General features: G+C 51.7%; 11 protein-coding genes across 11 annotated transcripts; 6 read left to right on the forward strand and 5 right to left on the reverse strand.

Annotated features, from left to right (window-relative positions):
• Positions 1–745: 745 nt before the first annotated feature.
• On the reverse strand, positions 746–1,759 carry N7459_008889 (putative short-chain dehydrogenase/reductase; the record flags this gene model as incomplete). Its single annotated transcript, XM_056948057.1, has 1 exon — positions 746–1,759. The coding sequence occupies one exon, from the start codon at positions 1,757–1,759 to the stop codon at positions 746–748; it is 1,014 nt and encodes a 337-aa protein (XP_056795282.1).
• Positions 1,760–1,992: 233 nt separating this feature from the next.
• On the forward strand, positions 1,993–3,855 carry N7459_008890 (fungal specific transcription factor domain-containing protein; the record flags this gene model as incomplete). The annotated part of the gene is made up of 5 exons (XM_056948058.1): positions 1,993–2,152; positions 2,332–2,977; positions 3,028–3,124; positions 3,286–3,443; positions 3,498–3,855. The coding sequence occupies 5 exons, from the start codon at positions 1,993–1,995 to the stop codon at positions 3,853–3,855; spliced, it is 1,419 nt and encodes a 472-aa protein (XP_056795283.1).
• Positions 3,856–4,474: 619 nt separating this feature from the next.
• On the reverse strand, positions 4,475–5,635 carry N7459_008891 (cytochrome and DOMON domain-containing protein; the record flags this gene model as incomplete). Its single annotated transcript, XM_056948059.1, has 1 exon — positions 4,475–5,635. The coding sequence occupies one exon, from the start codon at positions 5,633–5,635 to the stop codon at positions 4,475–4,477; it is 1,161 nt and encodes a 386-aa protein (XP_056795284.1).
• Positions 5,636–7,100: 1,465 nt separating this feature from the next.
• On the forward strand, positions 7,101–8,932 carry N7459_008892 (Zn(II)2Cys6 transcription factor; the record flags this gene model as incomplete). The annotated part of the gene is made up of 3 exons (XM_056948060.1): positions 7,101–7,169; positions 7,221–7,291; positions 7,345–8,932. 3 exons carry the CDS (start codon positions 7,101–7,103, stop codon positions 8,930–8,932), a joined length of 1,728 nt encoding a protein of 575 aa, XP_056795285.1.
• Positions 8,933–9,194: 262 nt separating this feature from the next.
• Positions 9,195–10,500, reverse strand: N7459_008893 (Mrp/NBP35 family ATP-binding protein; the record flags this gene model as incomplete). Its single annotated transcript, XM_056948061.1, has 4 exons — positions 9,195–9,850; positions 9,924–10,070; positions 10,175–10,310; positions 10,453–10,500. 4 exons carry the CDS (start codon positions 10,498–10,500, stop codon positions 9,195–9,197), a joined length of 987 nt encoding a protein of 328 aa, XP_056795286.1.
• Positions 10,501–10,786: 286 nt separating this feature from the next.
• N7459_008894 (AATF family protein) lies at positions 10,787–12,578 on the forward strand (the record flags this gene model as incomplete). Its single annotated transcript, XM_056948062.1, has 3 exons — positions 10,787–10,853; positions 10,916–11,018; positions 11,078–12,578. The coding sequence occupies 3 exons, from the start codon at positions 10,787–10,789 to the stop codon at positions 12,576–12,578; spliced, it is 1,671 nt and encodes a 556-aa protein (XP_056795287.1).
• Positions 12,579–12,735: 157 nt separating this feature from the next.
• Positions 12,736–14,583, reverse strand: N7459_008895 (uncharacterized protein; the record flags this gene model as incomplete). The annotated part of the gene is made up of 6 exons (XM_056948063.1): positions 12,736–12,875; positions 12,939–13,038; positions 13,094–13,200; positions 13,253–13,663; positions 13,723–14,358; positions 14,403–14,583. Coding segments are annotated over 6 exons (1,575 nt in total), but the record flags the coding sequence as incomplete, so codon positions are not given.
• Positions 14,584–15,301: 718 nt separating this feature from the next.
• Positions 15,302–16,422, forward strand: N7459_008896 (putative NAD binding Rossmann fold oxidoreductase; the record flags this gene model as incomplete). The annotated part of the gene is made up of 2 exons (XM_056948064.1): positions 15,302–15,628; positions 15,682–16,422. The coding sequence occupies 2 exons, from the start codon at positions 15,302–15,304 to the stop codon at positions 16,420–16,422; spliced, it is 1,068 nt and encodes a 355-aa protein (XP_056795289.1).
• Positions 16,423–17,617: 1,195 nt separating this feature from the next.
• Positions 17,618–18,230, forward strand: N7459_008897 (putative glutaminase; the record flags this gene model as incomplete). The annotated part of the gene is made up of 2 exons (XM_056948065.1): positions 17,618–17,837; positions 18,040–18,230. 2 exons carry the CDS (start codon positions 17,618–17,620, stop codon positions 18,228–18,230), a joined length of 411 nt encoding a protein of 136 aa, XP_056795290.1.
• A 717-nt stretch (positions 18,231–18,947) lies between these two features.
• N7459_008898 (uncharacterized protein) lies at positions 18,948–21,339 on the forward strand (the record flags this gene model as incomplete). Its single annotated transcript, XM_056948066.1, has 4 exons — positions 18,948–18,956; positions 19,085–19,238; positions 19,300–19,411; positions 19,536–21,339. The coding sequence occupies 4 exons, from the start codon at positions 18,948–18,950 to the stop codon at positions 21,337–21,339; spliced, it is 2,079 nt and encodes a 692-aa protein (XP_056795291.1).
• A 1,831-nt stretch (positions 21,340–23,170) lies between these two features.
• Positions 23,171–25,066, reverse strand: yap1 (putative bZIP transcription factor AP-1/Yap1; the record flags this gene model as incomplete). The annotated part of the gene is made up of 3 exons (XM_056948067.1): positions 23,171–23,321; positions 23,385–24,544; positions 24,611–25,066. The coding sequence occupies 3 exons, from the start codon at positions 25,064–25,066 to the stop codon at positions 23,171–23,173; spliced, it is 1,767 nt and encodes a 588-aa protein (XP_056795292.1).
• Positions 25,067–25,364: the final 298 nt, after the last annotated feature.

Raw genomic sequence — 25,364 nt, forward strand, 5'->3', positions numbered from 1 at the left:
GCTCGAGGGCCAAGGAGCACATCCACTTGGGTCTTTTCGCGCATCGTAACCAAGCTTGTCACAATCCACGTTCCCGGAGATGACGTCATTTAGTTTTGCATTGCCGTTGCATTCTTTGCACCACGGAGGATCCGACCAATTGGAATCAAGGAGAAGTCTGAGTTGCTATTCCGCCGGACACCCATCGGAATTATAATTCTGCCGAATCCGAGGTCTTGGCGGGCCCACTCCTACGCCTACTGATCTGACGCCTGGTATTGACTCTATTCCGGAGTGGTAGTGTTACCTGGACAGTTGGCCCACATACTAACCAGATTAGGTTGAATGTGGAATAAGCGAACTGTCTGGCTAAAGAAATACACAACTAATAAACTCTATATAATCAAAAACTTTAACAAATTTATAAATATATTATATAATATATAATATGCCCCTAGGGCCTACTGGATAGTCTATTATATATTCCTTAGACATCTAGTAGATACATCAGAATTTAAGTATAATAAAATATAACTTAAGACCTTAGTATATCGCCTGGCCTGCGTATTATTCCGCCCGGATATCAACACCGCCCAACCCACGGGTTGGGTTTTGGGCGGGTTTTGGCGAGGCCTACCTCAGACGTTAGCTCGATTACGGGTTACGTTAAATTTTAGATGGGATAAATACAGACAAGTAGATCTTGGCATCAGGGTTCGAGAACGAATCAAAGAGTGTAGGTGGTGCATATTCATAAACCCAAATATCACTGCTCTTGCAATCCGACGAGCTTGAAGGAGTCCTTCCAGACACGACTCGCCTCCTCGGGGTCGTAGGTTTGCTTGACCCATCCAACACCAAAGGTCTGACCATCGTCCTCGCCACGGTCCGCTTCCTTGACATCTTCGAGATACTTTCCACCCTTATTCGCCCATTCCTTGCCCACGGCCGCCCAAACAGTCGTTGCAGCACCCTGAGCGGGAGACTTGAGAATCTTAAGGATGTCGGGGTTGGTTATGATCGCGTCCAGAGCCTCCTTGGGTAAGTTGCGAGAGATATCGGTGTTAATGGCACCCGGATGAAGACTCGTGGCATGGAGCCGCTGACTTCCATAGAGGTGCTCAATTCTCTGCGCCAAATACACTGCTGCTAGCTTGGCGTTGTTGTAAGCAGCCTCCTGGTTGTATTCACTCTTCTCGAAGTTGTAATCGTCGCTTGCCGGGAGACTTCCAGCCCTGTGGGCCGATGAAGACACAATGATGACCCGGGAGCTGAAGTCAGGAGTCGCACTAGCCAGGAGACTCTGCTTCAAGAGCTGGAAAAGAAGAAAAAAGCCCAGGTAGTTGCCCGAGAAATGGCCTTCGATCCCATCCTCCGTGAGCTTACGCTCCGGGATACCCATAATCCCGGCACTATTGATCAAGATGTTGACCTGTCCCTTTGAGGCAGAGAGGATCTGTTCCGCTCCGGCCCGGATACTTTTGAACGAGTCGAGATCCAGGGGAACCAGTGAGACTCTTTCAGGCTCCAGTATTCCGGCCAGGTTCTTGTTGGCCTTCTCCATGTTGCGAGCCGCGAGGAAAAGAGTGGCTCTGGTCGCTGACAAGGCGCGAGCAGTCTCGACACCGATACCTGATGATGCACCTGTAATGACAATGACTTTGCCGGCCAGCTTGCCTTCAACGCCCTCATCCTTGATTATCTGGAGAGCAGTTGGGCGAGCATCACCGGCACCTTGGGGATCCTTATGCACATCGGCGTAACGACCTGGTGAAGCCATGATGAAGGGTTTGAGATGGATATACTTGGGTGGCGTCTTGAGATGAATCCTACATGGTGAGTTGTAGCTACTTATCTATTTAAGTCTGGCTGCTACAGTGTTGTTCTTGATCGCGAGTTCTCAAAGAATGATGGCAAATTGGGATCTTGGTACATGATATGGATTTGTAATATATCATGTCGGGGTTTAAAGTCCGCCCCGATGTACAGTACCTGTCCGCCCCCCGCCCACTAATGCGGCCGCAAAGCGGCCGCACATTCTCCGCCTTTCATCCTGATCATTCCATCCGCCTGCGGCCGCGTCGCTCCCTAAATTCGTCTTTCTTTCAGAACTTCCCCCCTGCCATGCAGAACCCCAGCGCTGAGTCCGGCTTGGAACTGGCCCCGCAGGCCTGTCAATCTTGCAGGTCACGCAAGAGGAAATGCGATAAGGCACTTCCCAGATGCGCCTATTGCGTTAAGTAAGCAAAGCCGCAAAATCTATATCTACATGTATATCTACTAACTCTCAGGAAAACATTAGACGTAAACAACCATGCGAATACTCGAGACCAGCGACAACCAATCGCTCAGCGACCGCATCGACCCCTGAGTTACCATGGCTTCCATCACCTCTAAATGACGATCACCCGAATGTGCGGTCGATCGATTTCCCAACTATACTCTTTCTTGACCCTGGTTTGCTGCAGTATGGGCAGATGGAAACGTTTTCTGCCCCCTCGCAGACCCCGCTGCATATACTCCATCTGCTTGGCGATTTGGATGAAATTCGCGTCATTGCAGAGAGGTTCTTCGCCCATATTCACCAGTGGATGCCACTTGTTTCCAAGAAACGGTTCTACGATTTGTACCTCAAGCCTTCATTCCACACCCGGTCTGATGTAGTCCTGCTTTTTCTAGCAATAAAGCTTATCATGACCTTCCCTCCCACTGGTTCGCAGAGCCCGCGCACTACCCTATATCACGCAACCAAACAATTTTCTTTGCTCATCGAAGACTGCCTATCCATCTTAGTCCTGCAGGCGGAGCTTTTGGTGGCTTTGTATGAGCTCGGACATGGGATATATCCAGCTGCATTTCTGTCAATCGGAGCGTGTGCGAGGTATGCTCATGCTTTGGGGATCAATGTCAGTGAGACAGTACCCACAAGGAAAGTCCTCACTCTGGTCGAAGTCGAGGAGCGGCGGCGAGCCTGGTGGGCCCTGGTGATTTTAGACCGGTTAGTCGCCGACATCCGTGGACTTGGTTTCGGAAGCTAACACCGAACAGCTTCGTTAGTATTGGCTGCCCAGGACGACCTTTTGCGACCGTAGATCCGAAAATTGATGATATGTTACCCGCTGATGATGGTGAGTGGGACGAAGGGGTATGTTCATCTGTTCTTTATTTTACCTGCCGCGAATGCCGAGCTTGTGGGTTCCTTGTGTCAGATGCTAAAGGCTGCTCCAGATTGTAAGACCGGACAGGCTGGCCGCTCTTTCGTATCCAATGACGGGCCATATGAGTAAATTTGCGCTGGTGTGTCAGGCTGCTCGTCTCTTAGGCCAGGTCCTTCACTGCCTCACACATGACCCCGCTAGCCAAAATGGCGTCTGGCAGCAACTTGACCGTACACTACATTCAATGCTCACTGCGGCCTTGAATGTCGAATGCCCAGGCTATGATCAAATTACATTCATCTACAGGTGAGAAAGTCAAGTGCCGCATCTGAGTCGTCACTAATCTGGTCATCGCTCTAGTTCCCTTGTTGCTCTGTATACGCCCTGGATCTCCACCAACGCGAACGAGGAATTTGATAACGGTTTCTCCCAGCGGGCCAGCGCTATCTTACAGCAGATTACTGACAGAATCAGCGCGAATCTGATAGAACGCCAGTGCTTTCTAGGCCGAGACCCGGAAAACATATCTCCGTGGGGGCTTTACTTTGCATATCAAGTCTGTGGAGCACATATGAGGTCTAGCAGACCCACACAAAAAAAGACGGAGGTGATTAAGAGTCTACGTGAAGGCTTAATGACGATCGATGAGCGATGGGGTGTAGCAGGTATTTACCTGCGACTGCTAGAGGCACAAGAGGCAATCCGCCAAGGAAGCTGAGCCGAGTGAAGGAAAATACATAAAGGTTCTATTGAGATATCTATGAGCACTGTAAAGTTCCAATAATCCGAATCAACAAGTAGCTCGGCGAACATGTGACACAAAATTGTTGTCGGCTACGCCACTCTTCTGGGTGAGGAATTCTCCGATAATTGACCCAGATCAAAAGAAAGCCGAGGGATTATATGCCCTTATGGTTGGGTTCTGCGACAAGCTAAAATATGTCCTATAATAAACTCCCCTGATCCAACATCTTGTTCCTAGGAGCTATTACCAAGCCTATCACGGATATAACCATACCTGTGAAGGGCTGTAGCCGAATTGATTCAATAGGACTAGGCCAACATGCGGTTTACATTAATCTTAGGGAAATGTAGTCTATCTGCGGCAGCTGGGGTTTTTGTATGTGTATAGGTATGTCAGGATAGGAGGGGACCCGACCAATTGGAATCAAGGAGAAGTCTGAGTTGCTATTCCGCCCAATCTGCCAATTTAGGGGCTTAGAATGGATCAACTATGAATGCGAGTCTCCACACATCTCATTCCGACAGTATTGGATATTGGGATTCGTTCTCACTTGACACTCTCTCGCCCTCATTGGGCAACATTTGGAAAACAACTACTCCGTTGCATCTGCATTCGCTTGCCGGCGCCATCTTCGCTCCGCCAGTCCGACAATCAAGATATATATCACTGCAACCACTCCCGCCACAACTCCAACCGCAATCACTGCGCCTCGCGGTGCATCGGGATCCCCGATTCCCGTGAGGCGATACCCCAGTCCCACATTGATCACGCCTAGCACAATCATGATCCGTCCAAACCACCGGTGCAGGTAGGCAAAGGGACCCTTCCCGCCGGTCTTGCGGAAGAAACGATGTTGCAATAAACCCATTGCTGGCTGGAAAACCACCAGACATCCCACAACAACCATCCCAATGATAGGATGATGACTATAAAAGAGATGAATGTCCTTAGCCATGGATATGCCGACTCCGAATCCCGCAATGGCAACAGCCAGGGTGAAGAGCTGCAGTGTTGCGTGTATGGCCAGGACGTTCGAGGATGGGAAGACACGAAGAGCCAGCGCCGAGCAGGGGAAAAGCACGACAAAGGCAGCAGTCATCAATACCGCATGAGAAATCTTCTTCTTGTCAAATGCCTGATAGTCAAATGATGAGGGACCTGAATGAATGGACATCGGGGCCAGTTGGAGGAATGGGTTCTGGCTGATATTCCCGCTTGCTTTGTGCCGCTCAACTATATACGCACCGGAATAATCATGGTGGGTGATTGTGGCAGAAACACTGGCCGAGTTCAATGGCTGTCCGAACTTCACAGCCCAGATCCAGGAACTTGAACCGTTGGCAACATCGTGGTTGTCGCTATCCCAGTCAACACAGTCGTCACACCGCACATTCGCAGTAATCACTCCATCATGAACCCCACTTCCCTCCATGACCGCGAGCTTTGCATCTTTGTTATACAGCGGCTCGGTATGTGAAACCCCCGCTCGTGAAGACACTGTGACATTGTTGCGGGATGACGTGTAAACGACGACCATATTGGCACCCTTCATCTGAGTGCCTTGGCCCAGAGCACACCACTCTACTTGGTGTGTGCAATTGATCTGGAAGAATATGGACCCCGAGCTGGCATTGCCCATCTTCTCGGGGAGGTGGACACTATAGACAAGGCCGTTATGGGGCGAGAACGACTCGAATTGAGCCACCGCCAGGAAAATCCAGAAGAAGAAACACAGAAGCGCGAATCTGGCCATCTTGGAACGATGAACAATATACTTCTCCTTCTCTAGCCTCCGAGGGGGGTTGGACGTTTCCTAAATACTCGGCTGCTGGTGACGCCTCGATGGGCACTCGTTACACAGGATCACCCATTGACACCTTGATTTCCAAACCAACTGGCACCACGCCGTGCGTGGACTCCTGGGTCTTTCCCCGTCGTCACCTTCTTTGACGGTGGAATGTGCAACCGATCTCAGCTCAGTCAAGCACATTCTGGAATTCAGGCCTTGGGGACGACGTTTCAGGGTGCCTGAAAGGGGAGCATGTTGAAACACCTATCGCGGATTCCAACTGTCCCCCTCAGCTTCATGGCTGAAATATGATTTCGATGGAAGCAAAAAAAAAAAAAAAAAAAAAGAAAACTCCATTATTACTCTGATCATATTTCGGTCGTACCAAGTCGGGAGAGCTCTCTAGGTAGTCAGGACTGTGGCGACTCTTTGTAGAGCCTTACCACGATGTTTTGGAACAGTCCCCGAGCAATACGATAATCGACGACAAAACGCACAGGCGACAATATCTAGATAGGCAACTACGAAATGATACCTTCACCAAATCCCACTCCCTGTCATGCTACTTGCATCACTGGGATGGAAATCAAGACTCTGAGAACAAACGCGAGACTAGACATCTCCACCAAACTTCATCAGAAGCAGCGGCACAGTGAGTGCCAAACATGATATTCCTCTAAGAAGACTGGCCGCGGGCCCGACACCCAGGTGGTGCTTGTACCTGGTGTAACAACGGGTAACCCCTAGGAGTACTTGGCAGCTGTCTCCATCCAAACGAAAAAATCCTACGGACGAGGACACAGACTCGAAAACGCAAACTAACACGAAATCCTGGTCGCAGACTGGCCAGGCTTCGTGCTAAATTCTCCACCGTGAACCACAGCAAATAAGCTACAAGTAGCTCGGAGTGGCCCATATTTCCTTTTACAGCCGCAAACTAGCCGCTTTTACGCTAGCCTAGCGTTCTGATTCGCCTTGACTTTGCTAAATTTTCTCCCCTGACCTATAGCAAACAAGCTGTAATTGGCTCGTAATGGCCTAAATTTCCTTTTATAGACGGGGGATTGCTGTATTCGCACCGTCCACGAATGGGGCGGTTTAGTGTAGCCATAAACTTTGCCATTTATGGAGAAATATCCTGCACAAAGAAACAAGCGAAATACTTTCCAAGTTGTTAGAAATGAGGTTGATGCTGCCAATCAAATGGCTCAACTTCTAATACTCGCTCTTGGCGACCGTTGTTTTGCGCTTCAGTTCTCTCGGCTGGTGCAGCTCATTAGCCCTGGAAGACCGGAGATATAACGAGCCGAATCCGAGGTGGAACCATGAACGGCTCTCGGCAATCCCAGCTTCCATCCAGGAGCTCATCAGCGAATAGGATTCTAGGATATCGGGCGCAACGTTTCCTTTCCACATCTTTGCCGCCAGAATGCCGAGGGCACACGATTCATATCAACGCCGGGCGCGTGCCGTGTGTGTTCGCTGCCATCGTCGCAAGGTGAGGCTGGGTGCTTCGTTTCGGAGATCTAGCGTAAGCTAAGCTTGACAGGTTCGTTGCGACCTCGAGAATCGGCCGGGCGGGGTGTGTACCCGTTGCCAGAGTGAGGGCCACGAGTGCGAGTGAGTCCAGGCAGAATCCATTGAAGAAGGCGAAATGTGACTCACGATAGTAGAGTACATGTTGGGCCTCGAAAGCAGAAAAAGCTTCGTACATCACTGGGCGCGTCGCTGGCGACACCTTCTAGACCTGCCTCGTCACCGCGCCCAGCTATTCGCACGCATCACCAACACGAGACACCCTCTCCTTTTGAAATACTAGGGCACCATTCCCACAGGGGTTCAAATCTGAACAACGTGACTGGGCATGGCCCAAATCTCATCAATGGAAGCGACCTGGTCTTGGAGATCAGTCAGGCTTCATTGCTTCCATCCCGCGCCCACACGCAGGCACTGGCTGATGTTTACTTTCGCGAGCTGTTCCCATTCGTTCCGGTCATAGATCGGGGACAATTCGGAGCTGAGAGCTCACTGTTACTCAAGCAAAGCCTGTGTCTAGCGGGGAGTACGTTGCGTCAATCGCCAGGCCCCCCTGAATGGTCTCCATCGGCCATTTTTGGAAGGCTGAAGACATTGGTGTTTCTGCATCACGATCCAGACCCACTGAACATCTTAAGTGCAGTTTGTATCCTGAGTTCATGGCTGCCGTATGCTCCTGAGGCAGTCCTTCTGGACAATCCGTGGCAATGGGCCGGAATGGGAATAAGATTTGGTCTGCAGATGCAATTGCACTACGAGGAAACCTATGCTCGATCCGAACACCCGGGAAGACTGCGAAGAATCTGGTGGTATCTGTTCGTCAATGATACCATGCAAATGGCTTGTTCAGGTCTGCCTGGGATGTTTCCCCTGATCCAATCTCGCATCGCATTGCCATCATTAGCTGATTTCGACAACCCTGACACTGGAGCGCGGGTATTTTGTGAGATGACTACATTATGCAGAATACTTCGAGAAATCCTTGAACTCGGTCAGATGGACAATGCCCAGCCGTATCAGGTCAATTCATGCATGGGGCGACTAACGCGGTGGAGAGAGCAACTGCCCCCTGAACTGCAATTATATGATCGAGATAAGACATCCAGACGCCCTTACAACCATCATGTCAACGAGGCACATATATTCTACCTCGTGACTATCATTCTAATATGCTTCCTTGGCCGTCATCACAGTTCCTTGTTGTTCAAATATGTCTCCATGACTGCTTCATCCTGCATTGCTCGTTTATATGAGGAGATTGCGTGCCATGAAGACGCCGTATATCTAAACTCTATGCATGCATGGGTCATTCTGGTTGCGGCAATTTCACGGTCATTCAGTGACAGTGAGCTGTTGAATCCCGAGCTGGACGAGGAAATCAAAATCAGCCACCAGATTCTTGAGAAAATGTGTGAGAAACATACCGCGGCCGCCATGGTGCTGAATCGATTAAATGCTACAGGCCACGTCAGTGGAACCGAGATCACTGCTCAGGTTGACACAATGTGGAACTCACTGCCTGCACCGATCTCGGATGAAGAAAGACAGTATATGCTGTCTTTATTCCATTTCCCCTCTCAATTCTGTTCGATGTTAAATTTGCTGCAGTCAGCGGAGAGTCGGGCAAACCACCAGCAATCCACTATCGAATACAATGACGACGACTGGCCCGTAGATTGGTCCTCCTTCTTATTCGACGGAATGGATGTATGGGAAGAAGCTTGAGCCTGGCTAAAGGGATGGAATATAATTCTTGTAATATTTCGCGGCCTTCGCAGAAATTTTTGATTCTTGGTGCTGCTACAGTACCTCTGCTCACAGGGTGTCGTATTGTAGATGAAGGCACCGGGCTCAGTAGATATCGGTTAGTACATTCTGGGCCTCAAGGGATTGCATGGAGATATCATTTCATGCGTCCTCACTAAATGTAGTGTACAAGCTGGATCATAATAGTGCTATAGGTATCACAGTTGATGAAATTGACCATTTACTTCCAGTCCAGGCCAATTTTCCGTGCGACTTGTTCGGCGACATCGAGGAAGGCCTGGCGCCGAGCACTCCTCTCTGCGGTCTCTTCTGCCACAACGGTTGGCATGCCGCGATCAGCATCTTCGCAGACCCGGGCATCGAGGGGAATATCACCGAGAAAATCAACTCCCAGCCGCTTGCACTCCGCCATGACACCACGGTCTTCACCATGCAAATGAGAGCCATCGCCGTGGGAGAAGATACGGGTTTGATGACCGCAATTGGGACAGGCGAAGTAGGCCATGTTACGAACCATGCCGAGGACAGGAACATCCATACGTTGAAACATACCAAATCCACGCACTGCATCACGAAGTGCGATATCTTGCGGAGTGGTGACGATTACGGCACCGTCAATAATGACTTCTTGATTGATAGTGAGTTGAACGTCGCCTGTGCCGGGTGGAAGATCAAGAACGAGCACATCCAGTGGTCCCCAAGATACCGAGTGCAACAATTGGTGCATTGCCTTGGTCACCATGAGCCCGCGCCAAGAGATCGGCGTTGTGTCCATAGGCACTTCGCCGGTAGCACTGTCTGATTGTGTTTGTGGTAGGAGGTAGCCCATTGACATTGACTTAAGGCCGTAATTTGTGAGTGGGAGAAGGCAATTGTCTGGTTGGATCAAGGTTCGTGTCAGCGTAACCTTCTATTTATCCCATTTGAAGAGAGAAGGTGAAGTTCTCACTGTCATCAAGACGTGGTTCGCCAGAAAGGTTGAGCAGCGTCGGAATGGAAGGGCCAAATATATCGGTGTCGAGAATGCCCGTGCGAATACCTTGACGAGCAAAGGAAAGAGCGAGGTTTACTGACGATGGAATGATAGATTTTAGCACTGGTTGCACAGTTGCATATTTCAAGTTTGCAACACGGGGTATGATGTATTGAAATCAGGTAATATGCTAGGACAGAGGGAATGAAAAAAAGCCATTAACCCACCCGCAACTGTTGACTTGCCCACACCTCCCTTGGCGGATGAAACAGCCACCACTTTCTTGACATCTCGGATCTTACGCTTCTCCGGTAGTCCACGTCGACGAGGGAAAGCTGGCGGGGTGCCAGAGCGAGGGAGACCCTGATGTACTTTTAGATGATGCCACATGGTACCAAGTCATTTCTGGAACAGTAGGAGGGGATACAGCCATTCCGACTGTGAAAGACGAGACGTGTAGAGATAGCCAGATGGGTAAATGCATTTTTAGATGGAGTTAACTCACAAGAGGATTGTCATGCTGGAGAGCTCGAAAAGTGGAGAAAAGTCGCATCCTGCATAGTGACATATGACATGCTGGTGATAAAATCATGTTAGCGAGGGCGTACTCTGCAGCAATAGCAAATCGCGAGATCAATGAGAGTCAACAAAAGATGCGATGCGCAAGATGAAATGGGTCAATTCTGCCGGGAGCCGCGCAGACCGCCTTGCTCACCCACTCTCACCGCCTCTTGGTGCAGGGACGCTAAGCCAATCCAGGACAGTTCTTCCGTTATCCGGAAAAAAAAAAAAAAAAGTCGCGGGCAACTTTGCTTTCTCAATCTAGCACACACGGTACTATGGCTCCGGGCAAGACGCGGTCGCTGGCTGACCAGCTAGCTGATCTTGAGGATCCTACTCCCAAGGGTATGATGTGATCCCACCCACCTTTTTCTGTCCATGTAGACTGACGACTGATCTCCTACCAGACTTTGATCCCGAGGACATTGAGCGCGATGATCATTCTAGCGACGGTGAGGCTGCCAAGCCGTCAGATTCTAGCGCCGGCAGAGAGCATTATCAGGCTGTAGGGTATGCGGTTTTCTCTTACTTTCCAAGTATTTCATGATGGTTCTAACCACGCGGAATAGAAAGGGCAAACTCCGGAAGCAGGACCCCATCGCACTCGGGAAACAATATGCTGGTACTCGTGTCAGCAGAGATGCTCTAGATGCAGAGAGTGACGATGACCCATTTGCTACCCGTACTAGTGGTGATCAGAGTTCGGAGTCGGAGTCTAGCCAGGAAGACCTCGAAGCATCTTTGGACTCGGACTCGGGCTCAGAAATTGATGGGGAAGATCTCGGGGAAGAACTCGGGGAGGAGCCTTTCGACGATGAACCAGACGAAGGCACTGATCACGCTGAGAGCGAAAGTGGCGATAGTGAGGAAGAGGTACCAGATGAAAGCTCCGCAGATGAGCTCGACGACGGTTCGGCCGGTGTCCGGAGGCCCCCGCACCAAAAAATCAACGGTATCGGCCATTCTGATGCAGGGCGCAATTCAGGAGCTGGTTCGGACGATCGTGAGGAACTGCGAAAGTTGATGGCTTCTGATCAGAAGACAATCACAGCCACAATTTCTCAAGCAGCGAAGGCAGATGCCACTAAAGGAAAAGCTGTCAAGGAGCAACGTACCACCTTTGATGCGCTTTTGAACACGCGAATTAAACTCCAGAAGGGCTTGAGCGCGATGAACGAGGTCTCGGCTGTAGTGGCGACTGGTGAGAAGGACGTGGCGGGCTCTGTTGAGGAAGACGAAGCTGCAGATGCGGAAGCGATCAAATCTGCAGAGTCAGCAGCCTTGACTCTTTGGTCTACCTTGGAGGAATTACGCACCGCCCTCGCTGATGCCCACGTCAAAGACGAAAGCAAGAAACGCAAAAGAACTTCTCCTGCTACTCCTGCGACCACTTCTGCTTCTCTCTGGGAGCGCATGTCTGAGCTAGAATCCGACTCTCTCGTTCACCGCCGTGCTATTCTCGATAAGTGGTCTTCGAAGGTCAGAGGCACTGCAACTTCTCTTCCCAACGCCCGCGGCAAGCTTCTAGGCTCTGCCTCTGGTCAACAGACGATAACCGCCCTTCTCGATGCCCATGTTGCAACAGAGCTTGGCGATCGCTCGTCTAAGCGTGCTCGTCACATTGCTTCATCACAAGACTCATCTTCGGCCGAGGCGAACGAGCCTGTCTACGACGATACCGTCTTCTACCAGTCTCTACTTCGTGACCTTGTCGAACAACGCATGTCCTCGACGGACGCTATCGTAGGTGGTCTGGATCAGCTTCACCGACTGCCATCTCGCTTACCCATTCATCCAATCACCGGCATGCGCAACGACAAAGAAAAGCGAGACGTCGACACCCGTGCTTCCAAAGGCCGCAAGATGCGATTCAACGTCCACGAAAAACTTCAGAACTTTATGGCTCCCGAGGATCGTGGCGGATGGTCAGCCCGGGCTCGAGATGAGTTTTTTGCCTCATTGCTGGGCAAGACAGCCAGCGGGCTTCTGGGTGAGGAAGATGACAGCGGTAGCGATGAGGAGACTGATGACGACCGGGAGGAAGGCGGACTGAGACTTTTCCGCAATTAAAACTACCCAGACCTGTAAAATACTACTGAACATGCAATAGGCGGAGGCCTGGAAATGACAAGACTGGCTGATAGTGCCATCTCTACCTTACATCATTTGAAGCTCAGAAATTGCGGTCTTGATGTGTAGCAAAGCATCAAAAGTAAAGCCACCCTCGTTAGACACCCTCATCCTCAAGCCATTGACAGCGTAGTGACTGGATCAATGTATCCATATTCCACCCTGTCCTGGCATGCATGTCATGGAGAAGAGATTCTGCTGCTTGTTGGTCACTGCGATGCCGCAGCACCCATCCCCCTTGGTATAGATGTGAGCAATCACTTCAATGCAAGCACATATAGCAAACAAACTCGAACTTACAGGCTACCAGACTATGCCGTGCAGTGAAAAGAGCATTCTCGGCCCGAACATTGGATTGGGCCAGCCCAAGGACAGTCAGGAGATGATGGCGAACATTTTTCTAAACGACCAAGTCAGTCACAAGTTATGTTCCTTATTGAGAGCTTGAAACAAACCTCCACTTTCCGAGAGTGCTGTAAACTATCATAAGCAGTTGACGATGTTGAGCATTCCGAGAGAGACAGGACGATCTTCGCAAGGTGGTAATATTGTAACCCAATCACTACGTGTGAAATTGGCAGCCATCGAATGTTATCAAGAGGAATCAGACGTACCATGAACTGGTAATAGCATCCAGATTGCTGGAAACCGCCGATCTAGTGCGGACCCTCGCGGGATCACTCTTACCGGCTCAAAGGTATATGGCTTGGAGGTATACCACGCCTCAACTTCTTCCACGACGGCTCCCTCAACGGCCGATCCAGAGAAGGTACTTTGTAGGGCCTTGGCCAGCAAAAACACCATTCGACTGGACCATGCAAAGTCATTATCTCTGTGGAAAACATCTGAGCCATGGAAGTTTTCCAAGTTGGTCCGTAAAGAACGCTGGGCTGTTAAAGAGATGTAGATATCCTGACGCAAACACAGCCAAGCGGCAGCTTCGCCGAGGCCACCGGAAGAACCGAAGGTTGAGACAGTGTTGAGAATATATGTTGTGCCTGTTAAATGGAACTGGTTATCCACCCCTGACATTGTGTGGGTTGTTATCCATCTCCAATTTGTCACTTATGAGCACAAGACCTACCGTCCATCTCTTCATGTTGGCGCAGGATCGCCACTGCGGCAAGTACATCCTCAGTGATATGCTTTTCTGGCTCAGAAAGGGCGGGGATTAGTATTTGTACACAGCGATTATGGTATTGCAAAGCTTCTGTGGCATCGCCTGTATCTTGTCGATTCAAGTGGCGCGCGGAGAATGCAAGAATGGCATAGCGTAGTACAGGCTCGCTGAATGCTCTTATGGGGACCTCTGACTCAAAATGGCGTTGTGGATCAGTAATGTCAGCCTTGGCCTCGATCATTAGCTGTGCTAGCATTCGTTGCTGCAATGTTTCCCTTACCCAAAGGGCCATGTTTTCAACGAAGTTTCGGATCAGAATAGCTTCCCTCTCCGTGAATGGTTGATACGGGTGGGAGTGGCATCTCCGCCCAGAAGACTTTGATGAGTGGACAGATAGACTCAATAGCGACAGGTCTTCTACGGTGGGATTGGTCGGTAATGGGGATTGTTTTGGATGGCCCTGGTCGGAATGATGTGTGCCATTTTGGCCTTCAACGGCTAGAAACGCTGTTGAATCTGATCTGATAGGACAACTCGGTTCCTCCAAAGGCTCCAGGTACAAGCCCACAATTTCCGGCGTTTCGTCATGGAAGTGAATCCCTACTCTTCATCAGACTCGTTCTGAGGATAAACCTGGAACCTACCTCGGACGATTAGAATACCTTTATCGTGCAAGCGAGGCCAAATGCCTTGATCGGGAAATGCAACCTCGGGCTCCTTTGGCAGTGAGAGGCCATCGCGGAAACGAACGGGGTTTCTATCGCATTGCACACCAACATTTCGACAATGCTTGCAAGCCTTGGACTGGAGATCGCCTGCGACAGCCACTGGTCAATGCCTTTCCCGGCATAGTATGTACCACGAAGCCAGAAAACCTACATTTCAAATGACGAGCTGCCCAAAATGCAAGTTAGACATTGTCGGACATTGTTCCACGCAGCGACTTACTGCGACATCGCTGACTATGAGCTAGTCAGTATGAAATGGTTCTGCAGAGCCGGTCTCGACTTACCAGCCCGTTACCAGTCGCCTTCGCTTGATTCGAGTCGACATTCAGTCTTTCCCGAGGCTTGAAGGAATCGGAGAGAATTACTCTCGAGCACTCGGAGGGGAAATGGAGCACAACGCGAAGGCGAAAACGAATGTGCGGGGATCAAGTCCAGCCCCACGATCAGAGTAGCGGATGAGATGATGAAAGCGAGTGTAGAACGCGGGAAAATTCACCGGGAAACCTGGTCACCGCCATGCTTAAGCAGAGTTGATCGTTGATACCAGTGTGGATCTACATGCATTTTCGAGTTTGCGGGGAATTCGACTTGCCACGCTAGGCGAATCCAGCAATTCTTTCCGGTTGATCTTCTCGTTGTGCAGGACTTCGAGATGGGAATAGTTACCATCGTTTCCAACCGCGACGAAGATGCGTGGCTCCTATCCCGCCAAATCGGCTGCACTGTGATTTATTTAAAGCCCTTGAGAAGTCTCCCCAGGCCACAAAAACAGAATTCATTCCTCGTGGGTATCTTTTCCTACCACGCCCTCTAATATGGCCATTCAGAAGCTTCGGGTGGGCATGGCTGGTCTGGGCCGGGTCGGCAAGCTGCACGCGATCAACTTTCTCCAGAAAACCCCCCGCGCCCAGCTGGTTGCCGCGTTCACTCCCGACCCAAACGAGATCTCCTGGGGAAAGGCGTATTTGGAGCCCCATGGCGTCACGCTATACGATGAGTATGATGAGATGCTCAAGCATCCCGGTCTGCAGGCTGTGGCCATTGGCACGGCCACCTCGGTCCACGCCGAAGAAGCCATCCAAGCCATCGAACACGACTTGCATGTCTTGTGCGAAAAGCCATTGTCGGTCGATATCGAAGTGGTACGACTTCTGGACAACTCCCCATTTCTGGCATCTAGCTCACTTGTCAACAGTGCAAAGCAGTGGTCCAAGCCGCGAGGAAGAAGCCTCATCTGAAGGTGATGTGTGGTTTCTCCCGCCGCTTTGATGACTCGTATCGTGAGGCATACAGCAAGGTGGAGCAGGGACTGATCGGACGGCCTTCTATCATTCGCAGTCAGACCTGCGACAAGTTCGACCCCTCTGGCTTCTATGTGGAATACGCAGCCTGGTCGGGAGGAGTGTTTGTTGATATGTCGGTCCATGATATCGACCTAACTCTCTGGTTCTTCGGCGACGACGTCCTCCCCAAGAGCATTTCTGCCCACGGAATCACCGCCGTTCAGCCCGAGCTGAAGAAGTACAAGGACTACGACAACGCAGTGGGCATTGTAGAGTTCCAAAATGGCAAGATCGCCTACTACTACTGCTCGCGCATGATGGCCCATGGCCAGGAAGATACTACTGAGATCATCGGTACCGAAGGCAAGCTAACAGTCAACACCCAGCCGCAGCGCAACTTTGTCAACTACTACCACCCCGGGGGCATTACACGAGAGGTCCCACCAAATTTCATGGGCCGCTTTGGCCCGGCCTTTGTCCAGGAGGCCAACGAGTTCACGGCCGCCTGCCTCGACAAGACCGCCCTTCCCATGAAGCTGAGCAACGCTATCAAAGCTGTGGAGATTGGAACCTACTTGCAGGAGGCCCTTGTCACTGGGAACCAGATCCATTTCGATGAGATTGGACGGCGAATTGAGAAGGCTCAACTGTAAGAGATTTTGATGACGATATGCACGAAACATTGCCTCCATCAGTTCGGAATGCCATCGCGGCCTCCAAGGCCTTTCTCAAAGCCAATGCAATATAATAGTCAAGCGCACCGAAAGTCCTCAGTAATAAAGCCGGCGAGCGCCAATGCGAGAACGCAAACCCTATGGAAAGAGCGAGTGCGCGGGATCCAGGCGGCTTCCAAGGTTACGTGTATGTACTCCCTCTTCAGTCTGGGGTTGGCTAGACTCAGTTCCACTATACTCGTTCGAGTCTAGACGCCTTCCGTCGCGATGTGATGGTAGTTGTGGGGGCTTTCCCGACGGCGATGACGACAGCCGGGGTGATCGGCGCATCAACCGTCAAGGGGTGATCGGTCTCGAAGTACTTTCTTCCCCGCTGTATACCTTGTTGTCACTCATTGTTCCAGGCCAGAAGCCAACTTGTATCGCCGCTGGGCGTTGTCACCTCCGGTCACGATATCCAGGTCCATTCCGATATTGATGGGAGGTGAACGGGCCGAGAAGACCACTCGGTGCGTAGGTTCGAAGAGCACGATAGACTCGCCATTCACTCGCTCGTGGTGGGAAATTCCACACAATATGCGGAGAATGAAATGGCTCTTGATTCTCGCCGCTCGCCCATCAAACGTGAGCACGGTTTCGGCGCTTGCGGGGGACCCCAAAGTGTTGCGAGCGCATTTTGCAAAAGACGGCAATCTTGCAGGCCAACAGTCTTCCTGCTCTAACCGCGGTTTTGTCGCTGTCGTCCATGATCTTCATATTCGGAGAGACTTTGAAGGATTTCGCTACGAGAGGACAGCCACGATCAACTACCTGGGCGAACTGTATACAGCTTGTATCGGGCAGATTATCCAACTACGCATGAGGCACTTTCGATTCTTCTGGACGATTACGGGGATACTTACAGGGAATCGTTGATTCTAGATTAGGCATTGGGCGCTTTCTTTACTGCGGTTGCGGGTCCCAAGTACGCCGACATCATTGCTCTATCCACTCGTCAGGTATACGGAGGCATCGACCAGACCATCCCCGCTCGCTCACTCCGTACAGGCGATGTGCTGGCATTCGAAAAGCACCCCAATGACGATAATGCCAACACCATCGACGTGATCAGGCCGGCTTTTCTATCTATTGGGTCATGGACCCGGATTGGATTCGGCTATTGTAGGAGCCAGTGATGAGATACCTAGATGCTGGCCACTGGCGTCTTCCCTATATGATCCACGACCTCGAGTCACCTTACCCGCATGCCATTGGCCATGATGACCAGCTGGTTGAGCCCGTGCCGATTGAAGAGTGCGGCAACCTCCTTGTTTTGGCACTGGCCTACGCCCAAGCTACCGGGGACCCGGATTGGACTACTCAGTACGCGGAGACTCAGTACGCGGAGACCGAAGGTATGCAAACTATCTGGTTTACACAGCATCGACATTTCGAATCAACTTTCTCCAAACGATGTTGCGAGTCCTCTCCCTCTTTAAGACCAATCTGGCAACCAAGCAGCTGTGGGTATCAAAGCATTTGGAGTGTTGAGCGGGAAATGACTACTACTCGCGCATTAGCGACGAACATGCAGATCTGTTCTTACTCAAGGCTTAGGAGCAGATGAGAATCAAAAGCATTTCGTGCTGGAATGCCCAGAGTTGCCCGACTCGTGGAAGACCCCCTACAACATATTTCCAGACCTGCTGCTGGGCTTGGGGACCTTCCCCCCGCGCGCTGCACACCAGATGAGCCATGCCCTTTTCTCTTCTGTCCGAGGCGAGTTCAGCCTGCCTTTGGCTAATTGACAGGACTGGGCCAAGTCAGATGGGAACATGTGCCTAGCGGTCATATTCGAGATGAGCACACGGAACGAAATTGTCGATGATCTGTGGGCGTTCACGACCAACGGAATACCCAAATGACGGTTATCTGATCAGTTTTGTGGCGGCGTCGACACATCAAAACAAGCCTGGCCCTCCAATCCTGTGTTGGGCATGACCGGCGGTTGGTGGCCATTTTGCCCTATTGGCTCCAAGGGGCCAGCTTCAATTCAGGCAACAGCAAGCCATGTTTCTATCTGAGGGCACAATGGAGACAGGACAGGCTATACCGCCCTACTGAGAGTCATGTCAGTGAGCTGTGATTCAGCATCAACCCTCATCCATAGGATAAAAGGTTTAGCTGTGTGGCAAAAAAACAACGGCTATCAAGGTTACTTTGTATAACTCTCCAGATAGTAGGACCATGCTCTGTAGGAAATAGATAGAGGAGCCTGGCTCTTTAGCATTGGTAAACGTGACCGTTTCGTGGATTCTAGAGGCATAAACACTGGCTCAGGTGCCTTTTCTGTGCTTACCTAATCGCAGGTCACGACAGGTCCGCGCTTCATCGATGGCAAGTGATTCTTCTTTTGCTTGACTATTTCCCACACCCACCATCTCTCCCTCTATTCCCCTCTTTATCTCCCTCCCATCTACCGCAGTCCAACGCCTCTTCCGATCCTTTCATTCTCTCTTTCACCCATGGCTTCTGTGAGTGGCTCCTGCCCCAGCTATCTCTCCTCTCGGCGGCGCAAGACCTCCAGCTTTAGAGCCCCAGGAATCCCAACCTGATAATCCCCCAAGGAAGTGCACGCTAACACTGCGGATTTACCATCTAGCCCCGTCCCCACAACTTCGGTGCGCAAGGCTATCCTCTCTCGAACGGTGCGACGCCTGTGGCTCCGGCTCCCGGAGCCACGCCGCTTCTCCCCAACAATGGCAGAATCATTCAGAACGGGCCCACCCGGATTCTGTGCATTGCAGATGTTCGAGGTATGAATTGGCACAGAGCTTTCTGACGTGGAGGTGAGGCTAATTGGAACTTGCGATGCAGGAAACCTAAAGTCTCTGAATGAACTAGCGAAGCAAGCCCGCGCCGACCACATCATCCACACGGGTGACTTTGGCTTCTACGATGATACTTCGCTGGAGCGCATTGCTGACAAGTGAGTATGACACTGAGCTTCAAACATATCCCATTTACTACCTAATGAGGAGCTGCACGGTCGTGTAGACTGGTTCACTGAGAATCATCGGACAAAACCAGCTAACCTGGTTGCTTACGCGCAGGACCTTGAAGCATGTGGCTCAATACTCCCCTCTTCTGCCAGAGAGCGTGAAGCGGACGATCGCACAAGTGCCCCCTCAGCAATCGATTAAGCAACGTTTCACCCCCGACCAGCTACCCCTCTCCGAGCTGCCCATGCTCCTCGACAAGCGCATTACTCTCGACGTTCCAGTTTACACAGTGTGGGGTGCCTGTGAAGATGTCAGGGTGTTGGAAAAGTTCCGCTCGGGTGAGTATAAGGTTGACAAGCTGCACATTATCGATGAGGCCAACTCGCGGCTGCTGGATATCGGCGGTGTGAAGCTGCGTTTGCTTGGACTGGGTGGTGCAGTAGTGATGCACAAACTGTTTGATAATGGCGAGGGCAAGACAACCATTGCTGGTGGCCAGGGTACCATGTGGACAACCCTGCTGCAGATGGGTGAACTGATTGACACGGCCAACCGAGTTTACGACCCGTCTGAGACCCGCGTTTTCGTCACCCATGCGTCCCCGGCTCGTGAAGGCATGCTGAATCAGCTTTCTGTCACCCTCAAGGCGGACTTCTCTGTCTCGGCCGGTCTGCATTTCCGCTATGGTTCTTCCTACAACGAGTTCTCCGTCAACCCCTCGCTGGATCACTACCGTGGCAAGCTTGCTGCCTCAAAGGCATCCTTCACTGATGTTTGGGAGACTGTGCGCGGTGAGGTGGAGTCCGCCATCTCGTCCAACGAGGCTCAGAAGACCTTGCTGGACAATGCATTGGAGGTTGTGAAAAAGATGCCCTCCATTGCTAATGGTGGCAACCCGTTCGGCGGCCCTGTTGCTGCCGGAAACGCCGCCGGTCAGGTGGATGAGAGCGCTTTCAAGAACATGTGGAACTTCAACCTGGCTGATGCAGCGTTCGGATACCTGGTTCTGGAGATCGAAGGAGGACGCATTGCGACCGAGATGCGGGCCCAGGGATTCAACTTTGCTCACCGCAGTGGCAAGCCCTCTGCAGGTGGTCCTCAGCCTGTTGCTAGTGGACTGCCCGCTACTACTGCTTCGCCCGCCCCTACTGGTGCTGCTCGCGCTCCTGCTGTTACTCCTCAGTTCGGCCAAGCTCCTCCTGCTCGCGGTGCTCCTGGCCCCGGTCAGCAGGGCCAGGCCAAGGGCCAACCTGCTCGCGCGTCGCCAGTTCCTGTCATTCCCAAGGCCGCGAGCCCGCAGCCTTCCGCTGTGGCCTCGGCCCAGCCTGCCGGTGAGGAGAAGGCTGCCGCTGACACCAACGGTTCCGCTCAGCCTGAGAAGGCTGGCGAGTCCCCTGCCCCCCGCGGTGAGAAGAAGCTGAGCAATGGACTTTTTGTGTCGAACGTCGACAATGAGCAGGCCGTGCGTGACCTGCTTCCCGAAGAAGACCAGGCTAAGCTTGTGAAGATCGAGAAGTATGGCAAGTTCAACCACGTTGTGACCTTCCCGACTGTGGAGGATGCCAAGGCTGCTCTGGACCGTCAGCCCATGGAACACAAGAAGCCCTCCTCTGGTCCTGGACCCCGCAAGCCCAATTTCAAGTTCTTCGAGGAGCGCAGTCGCGGACAAGGCAATGCCGGAACCTGGCAAGGCAGCAACCGTGGGGGAGCTAGCACCGGTCAGCGTGGCTACCAGAGTGCCAGCGATAGCGAGGGTGCTCGCCGAGGTGGATTCAGTGGCCGAGGCCGTGGTCGCGGTGACCGGGGTCGTGGCGGTCGTGGCGGCCGTGGTGGCGGCTATAAGGGAGGCGCTGGATCGGCTGACTCGCCTGCCCCTTCGACACCTTCTGGCGACAAGCCTGCCGGCGATGCTTAATTGCTGAGATGAGCCATTCCTTCTCCCTTCCCGTTATCATCTCGACAGTCGACGGCGGTCGATTGTCTCGTTTTCCTATGCCCCCTCATGTTGAGCCCACGCCTCGTTTTTCCCTGCGCCATATTCTAATTCTTTTGTGTCTTTTCTTTTATCTCTCGTGAAACATTTTCAAATTCCCCTTTGACTGTTTTACCACTTTCCATTTGAACGAGACGGTGCCTTCTCGTGTTCGTTCCCAATCGGAGACGTTCTCTCCAGATTGAAAGCGCATCTAGGTGGAAGGAGTACACTTGCCAGCGCTGAGATGGGCTTCATCTGGGGAATGGGTCGGACAAGAGTGTGGAGAGCGCGTTTGGTGTGACACAGAGAGTGCGGAAGAGGCAAAAAAGAATGAATGCAAAAAAATCATCACTATCGGTGCCCCCCTTTGTCCCGCTTGTTCTTTCAAATTTTTTTTTGTACTTTAGTTCTTTTCCCCTGGGAAGAGGCCAACATCGATACCCTTGCAGCTTTGACTTGTGGTGCTTACAGACCTACATGTAGCCAGCTTGTTGCGTGTCAACGACGACACCGGCGAGCTCCCAATGGTTAGGTCTGGTCCAACTTTCCATTGATGGCATAGTAGAAAGATTAAAAGCACAAATTTCAGCAGACTTATCTTGTATCTACATTTGCTAGGTGCTGTGAGAGTTGCCTACTGGGGTGAGTGACATGGAGATAGTGGTGTATCCAGCACAGTTTTTTTTTTTTTATGCTACAGGTGTCAACTCTCAACTCCCTCGGTCTTGGAGATGTGTTCTTCAGTTATCCGGGGGTGATAGGATAATCGAAAATGTCAGCATCACCCAATCGAGTCCCAGTCGACACGCCTATCTCAAGTCTCATCCTCCGCATGACGTATTAGCAGAACTAGAATATGCAAGCAAGACTCTACCTGGACAACCTCACCGAATCACTCGGACCTTGAACCGTGGTCGAGTGCGAAGACTCGGTGCAAGAGCTACAAGAGAGCCCGGATTTCGGATAAGTATTCCATTTCTTCAACACGGTTCGAGGGACGGCGAATATCATGGTGCTGGATGACAAAGTACCTACCTACATTGATTCAAAGTGCATCAGCTTCTCGACTTGGTTCTAGATCTCGACCAGGCCCCTGTTCTGGTAGGGCTGGATTTCCTCCCATCAACACCGGATGTGGATAATTTCGAATGGAGGACACACCAATGACTTCAAGACTACCAAAGAGTTAGAAAGGAAGAGTAATCCGTTGTGTACAAGTTACATGAGACTTAAGGAGCGCAAGCCTTCCCATCGCACTAGCCCGTTCGCCCGATCCCAATATTCCCTTTCAATTCAATATCAGCGAGCACCGTTATAGCACCGCATGGGGACGTCCTGATGGATCTCTTGCATGAGGAACCCCGTGTCTCCATTCGCCAGGCTTTGGAAATAATCAAAACACAGATCAAACTGAAGGACAAAACTACTAAAGGACACGAGCATGGCGTCCATGCATGAATGAAAGGAGAGGGAGGGAAAAATCAGAAGTGATAGTCAAAGTGAAAGGAAAGAGATGATGTTCCCAGAAGGAGGCGGCCATCAAAAGCGTACGAAAACGCCAGCCATTGGGTTTGATATTTCCTTTTCCAAGTTCGTATTCATGGCGCTGTATGGTTTTCAATTCATAGTTCAATCAATGATGGATGGGTATGGATAGAAATAACGTGGACGTGGTACAGTTGCAATAGATGTAAGTGGTGTTTGCATAAGTCGTGAGTTAGAGGGCAGACGACGCGCTTCAGGTTGAGGGCCCTATGGCAGAGCCAATCTGTTACTTGGCGCGGCCCATGATGTCGTCGACATCTCTTTGGTTCACAACCACACCCCCCTCGGAGCAACGAGCCTTGTTCCGGAGCTCACTGCAGAGGTTGTCCACGTCAATCTCGCCATTCCGGAATCTCTCCATAGATTGCAGACGATCCCTGCAAGATCTCGAGTTAGTAAAATGAAAACCGGATCGGTTGTGAAGATATGATAGGACATACCAAATCTTGGTGCACGAAAGCATCTGTGCCTTGTCCTCGCCAGGAACAACTTCCTCGTCCTGCTTGCTATCGATCTCGGCCAGCAGGTCCTTCTTCTGTGGCTGCTGGTTTTGGCTGGCTTCGGTGATGTTGTGCGACGGACTGCCCAGATCAGGCAGAGGGAACGCATCGTTGAAGAAAGAACCAAAGTCCTGAGACAAGACGGCATCCTGCGGTTCTCGCCAATCCCCAAAGAGTACTGGATCAAACTGGCCGCCATTCTGCTGAGCGAGCCAGTCAAATCCAATGTCCTCAGAGGCATGGGCATATTGCTCATTCGAGACACTGTTGGGCTTGTGGTTATCATCCCGGGCCGCTGGAACTGGATTATTGATGTTGCCGCAGGCCATGCCGAGTTTCGCGCAGAATGATTCCTCGCCATCGGCGGAGCAATGGATATCGCAGCCATTCTCGTGACCAGAGTCGTTATGTTTCGAATCTGGCGGAGTATTCAAGCTGGGCTCGGGTGAGGTACCATTCGAGGAGAGGAACTGGCTCTGGTGTGAGTCCGAGCAGGACGAAGGAGAGTCCGACGTGGATGTGTCATGGCCTGATGTCGCAGAGGGTTTAAGATTATTGTAAGGTGTTTTGACGGAGGCAGTTGATCCCACGGTGTTTGCCCGGGAATTGCCAGCCCCAGCCGGTGTGCTGCCGCTGGATTGGGTCGAGCCCACATTGTGAGGACTGGAGTTAGCCGGGCTGTTCGAGTTGCCGCGAGCCAGAACACCCGGAGCCCGAGGCATGCCATCTCTAGATTTGGACTGATCGTTCTTGTTTCCTTGTCCCTTGAAGAGATGGGTGCCAGGCAGATCACCAAACTTAGGGAAGTCGAAGAGGAACTCATTATTCTGTAGGCCGCGGGCGCTCCGTGTCGAGTGAGTGTTTGGGATAGCACTCATAGCAGAAATGCCACTGCCGCTAGTCATCCATGAAAGACGTTTGCGGTACTCTCGCAGTTCCACCTGCAGCCGCTCAACCTGGGCCCGCAGCAGACCGTTCTCTTGATTTGTCATATCCGAGGACTTCTGCAATTCATCGACCTTGGTCTCCAAATCCTTTAGATGTTTCTCCTTTCGTTCGCGGAATGCCCGTTGAGCCGCGCGATTTTGCGCCTTGCGCTTCTGGGGGAGACGTCAGAAAATTTTATACTCCGGAACAGGATGAGCCCGAGTGTGGGAAGTGCATACCGTGGTGGGTTCCGACGTAAGAGGCTTGCGGCCGGGCTTTTTCGCCTCACTTTCTCGCCGTTTCTTGCCTGACTCCTCGAAATCCTCATCAGATTTACCATCTATGGACTTCCGCTTGTCGCCCAGTTCGTAGTCCTGGGCGCTACCGGGAAGGTCCCCAATAAGGTCCGCCGAGCCGGGGAATTCGAAGTCCACTTCAGGGGCGAAGTCGAGGAAGGGGCTCTCGTCGTCTCCAAAGCCAAAGTTGTTGAGTTGAGAGCTGTCCAAGCCGCCCGACGGAGGGGCACTATGGCCGTTGGAAGAGGAACGGTCCGGGCTGTGATCCGGCTTAACCTGAGAGGTACGATTGGATTGTTTATGAGCGGGCTGGTTGGAGGAGAGGGCAGCTAGCAGAAGGTCTTGCTGATTCGGGGAGAGGTAGAGCCCCTGCTGGTAGAGTTGGTCGTAGTCACTCATGGTGGATGGTTGAATTGGAGGGGCGGGGTATCAGGAGTGGCGGGCAGAATGCTGGAGGCGTATCGAGTATTGAGAGCGGAAGCAGATGGAAGTTGTTGAATAGACTTGATTGCGTCGAGACAGTCGACTGGGCCTCTCGCCCGCAACAGAGAATGAAGTGGTGTTCGAAAAGAAAAGGAGACCAATCGCCCCCGATGGAGCTTGCGGATCTCCTGGTGGGATCGGGTGGAATCTGGAGATCTGGAGAGCAAGGGGAGGATGGAAAATGAAGTCAGGAATCGATTGGAGGGGTGGATAA

Source organism: Penicillium hispanicum, assembly GCF_028827665.1.
Source record: "Penicillium hispanicum strain IBT 35686 chromosome Unknown utg000008l_segment0_segment0, whole genome shotgun sequence".
Lineage (NCBI taxonomy): Eukaryota > Fungi > Ascomycota > Eurotiomycetes > Eurotiales > Aspergillaceae > Penicillium > Penicillium hispanicum.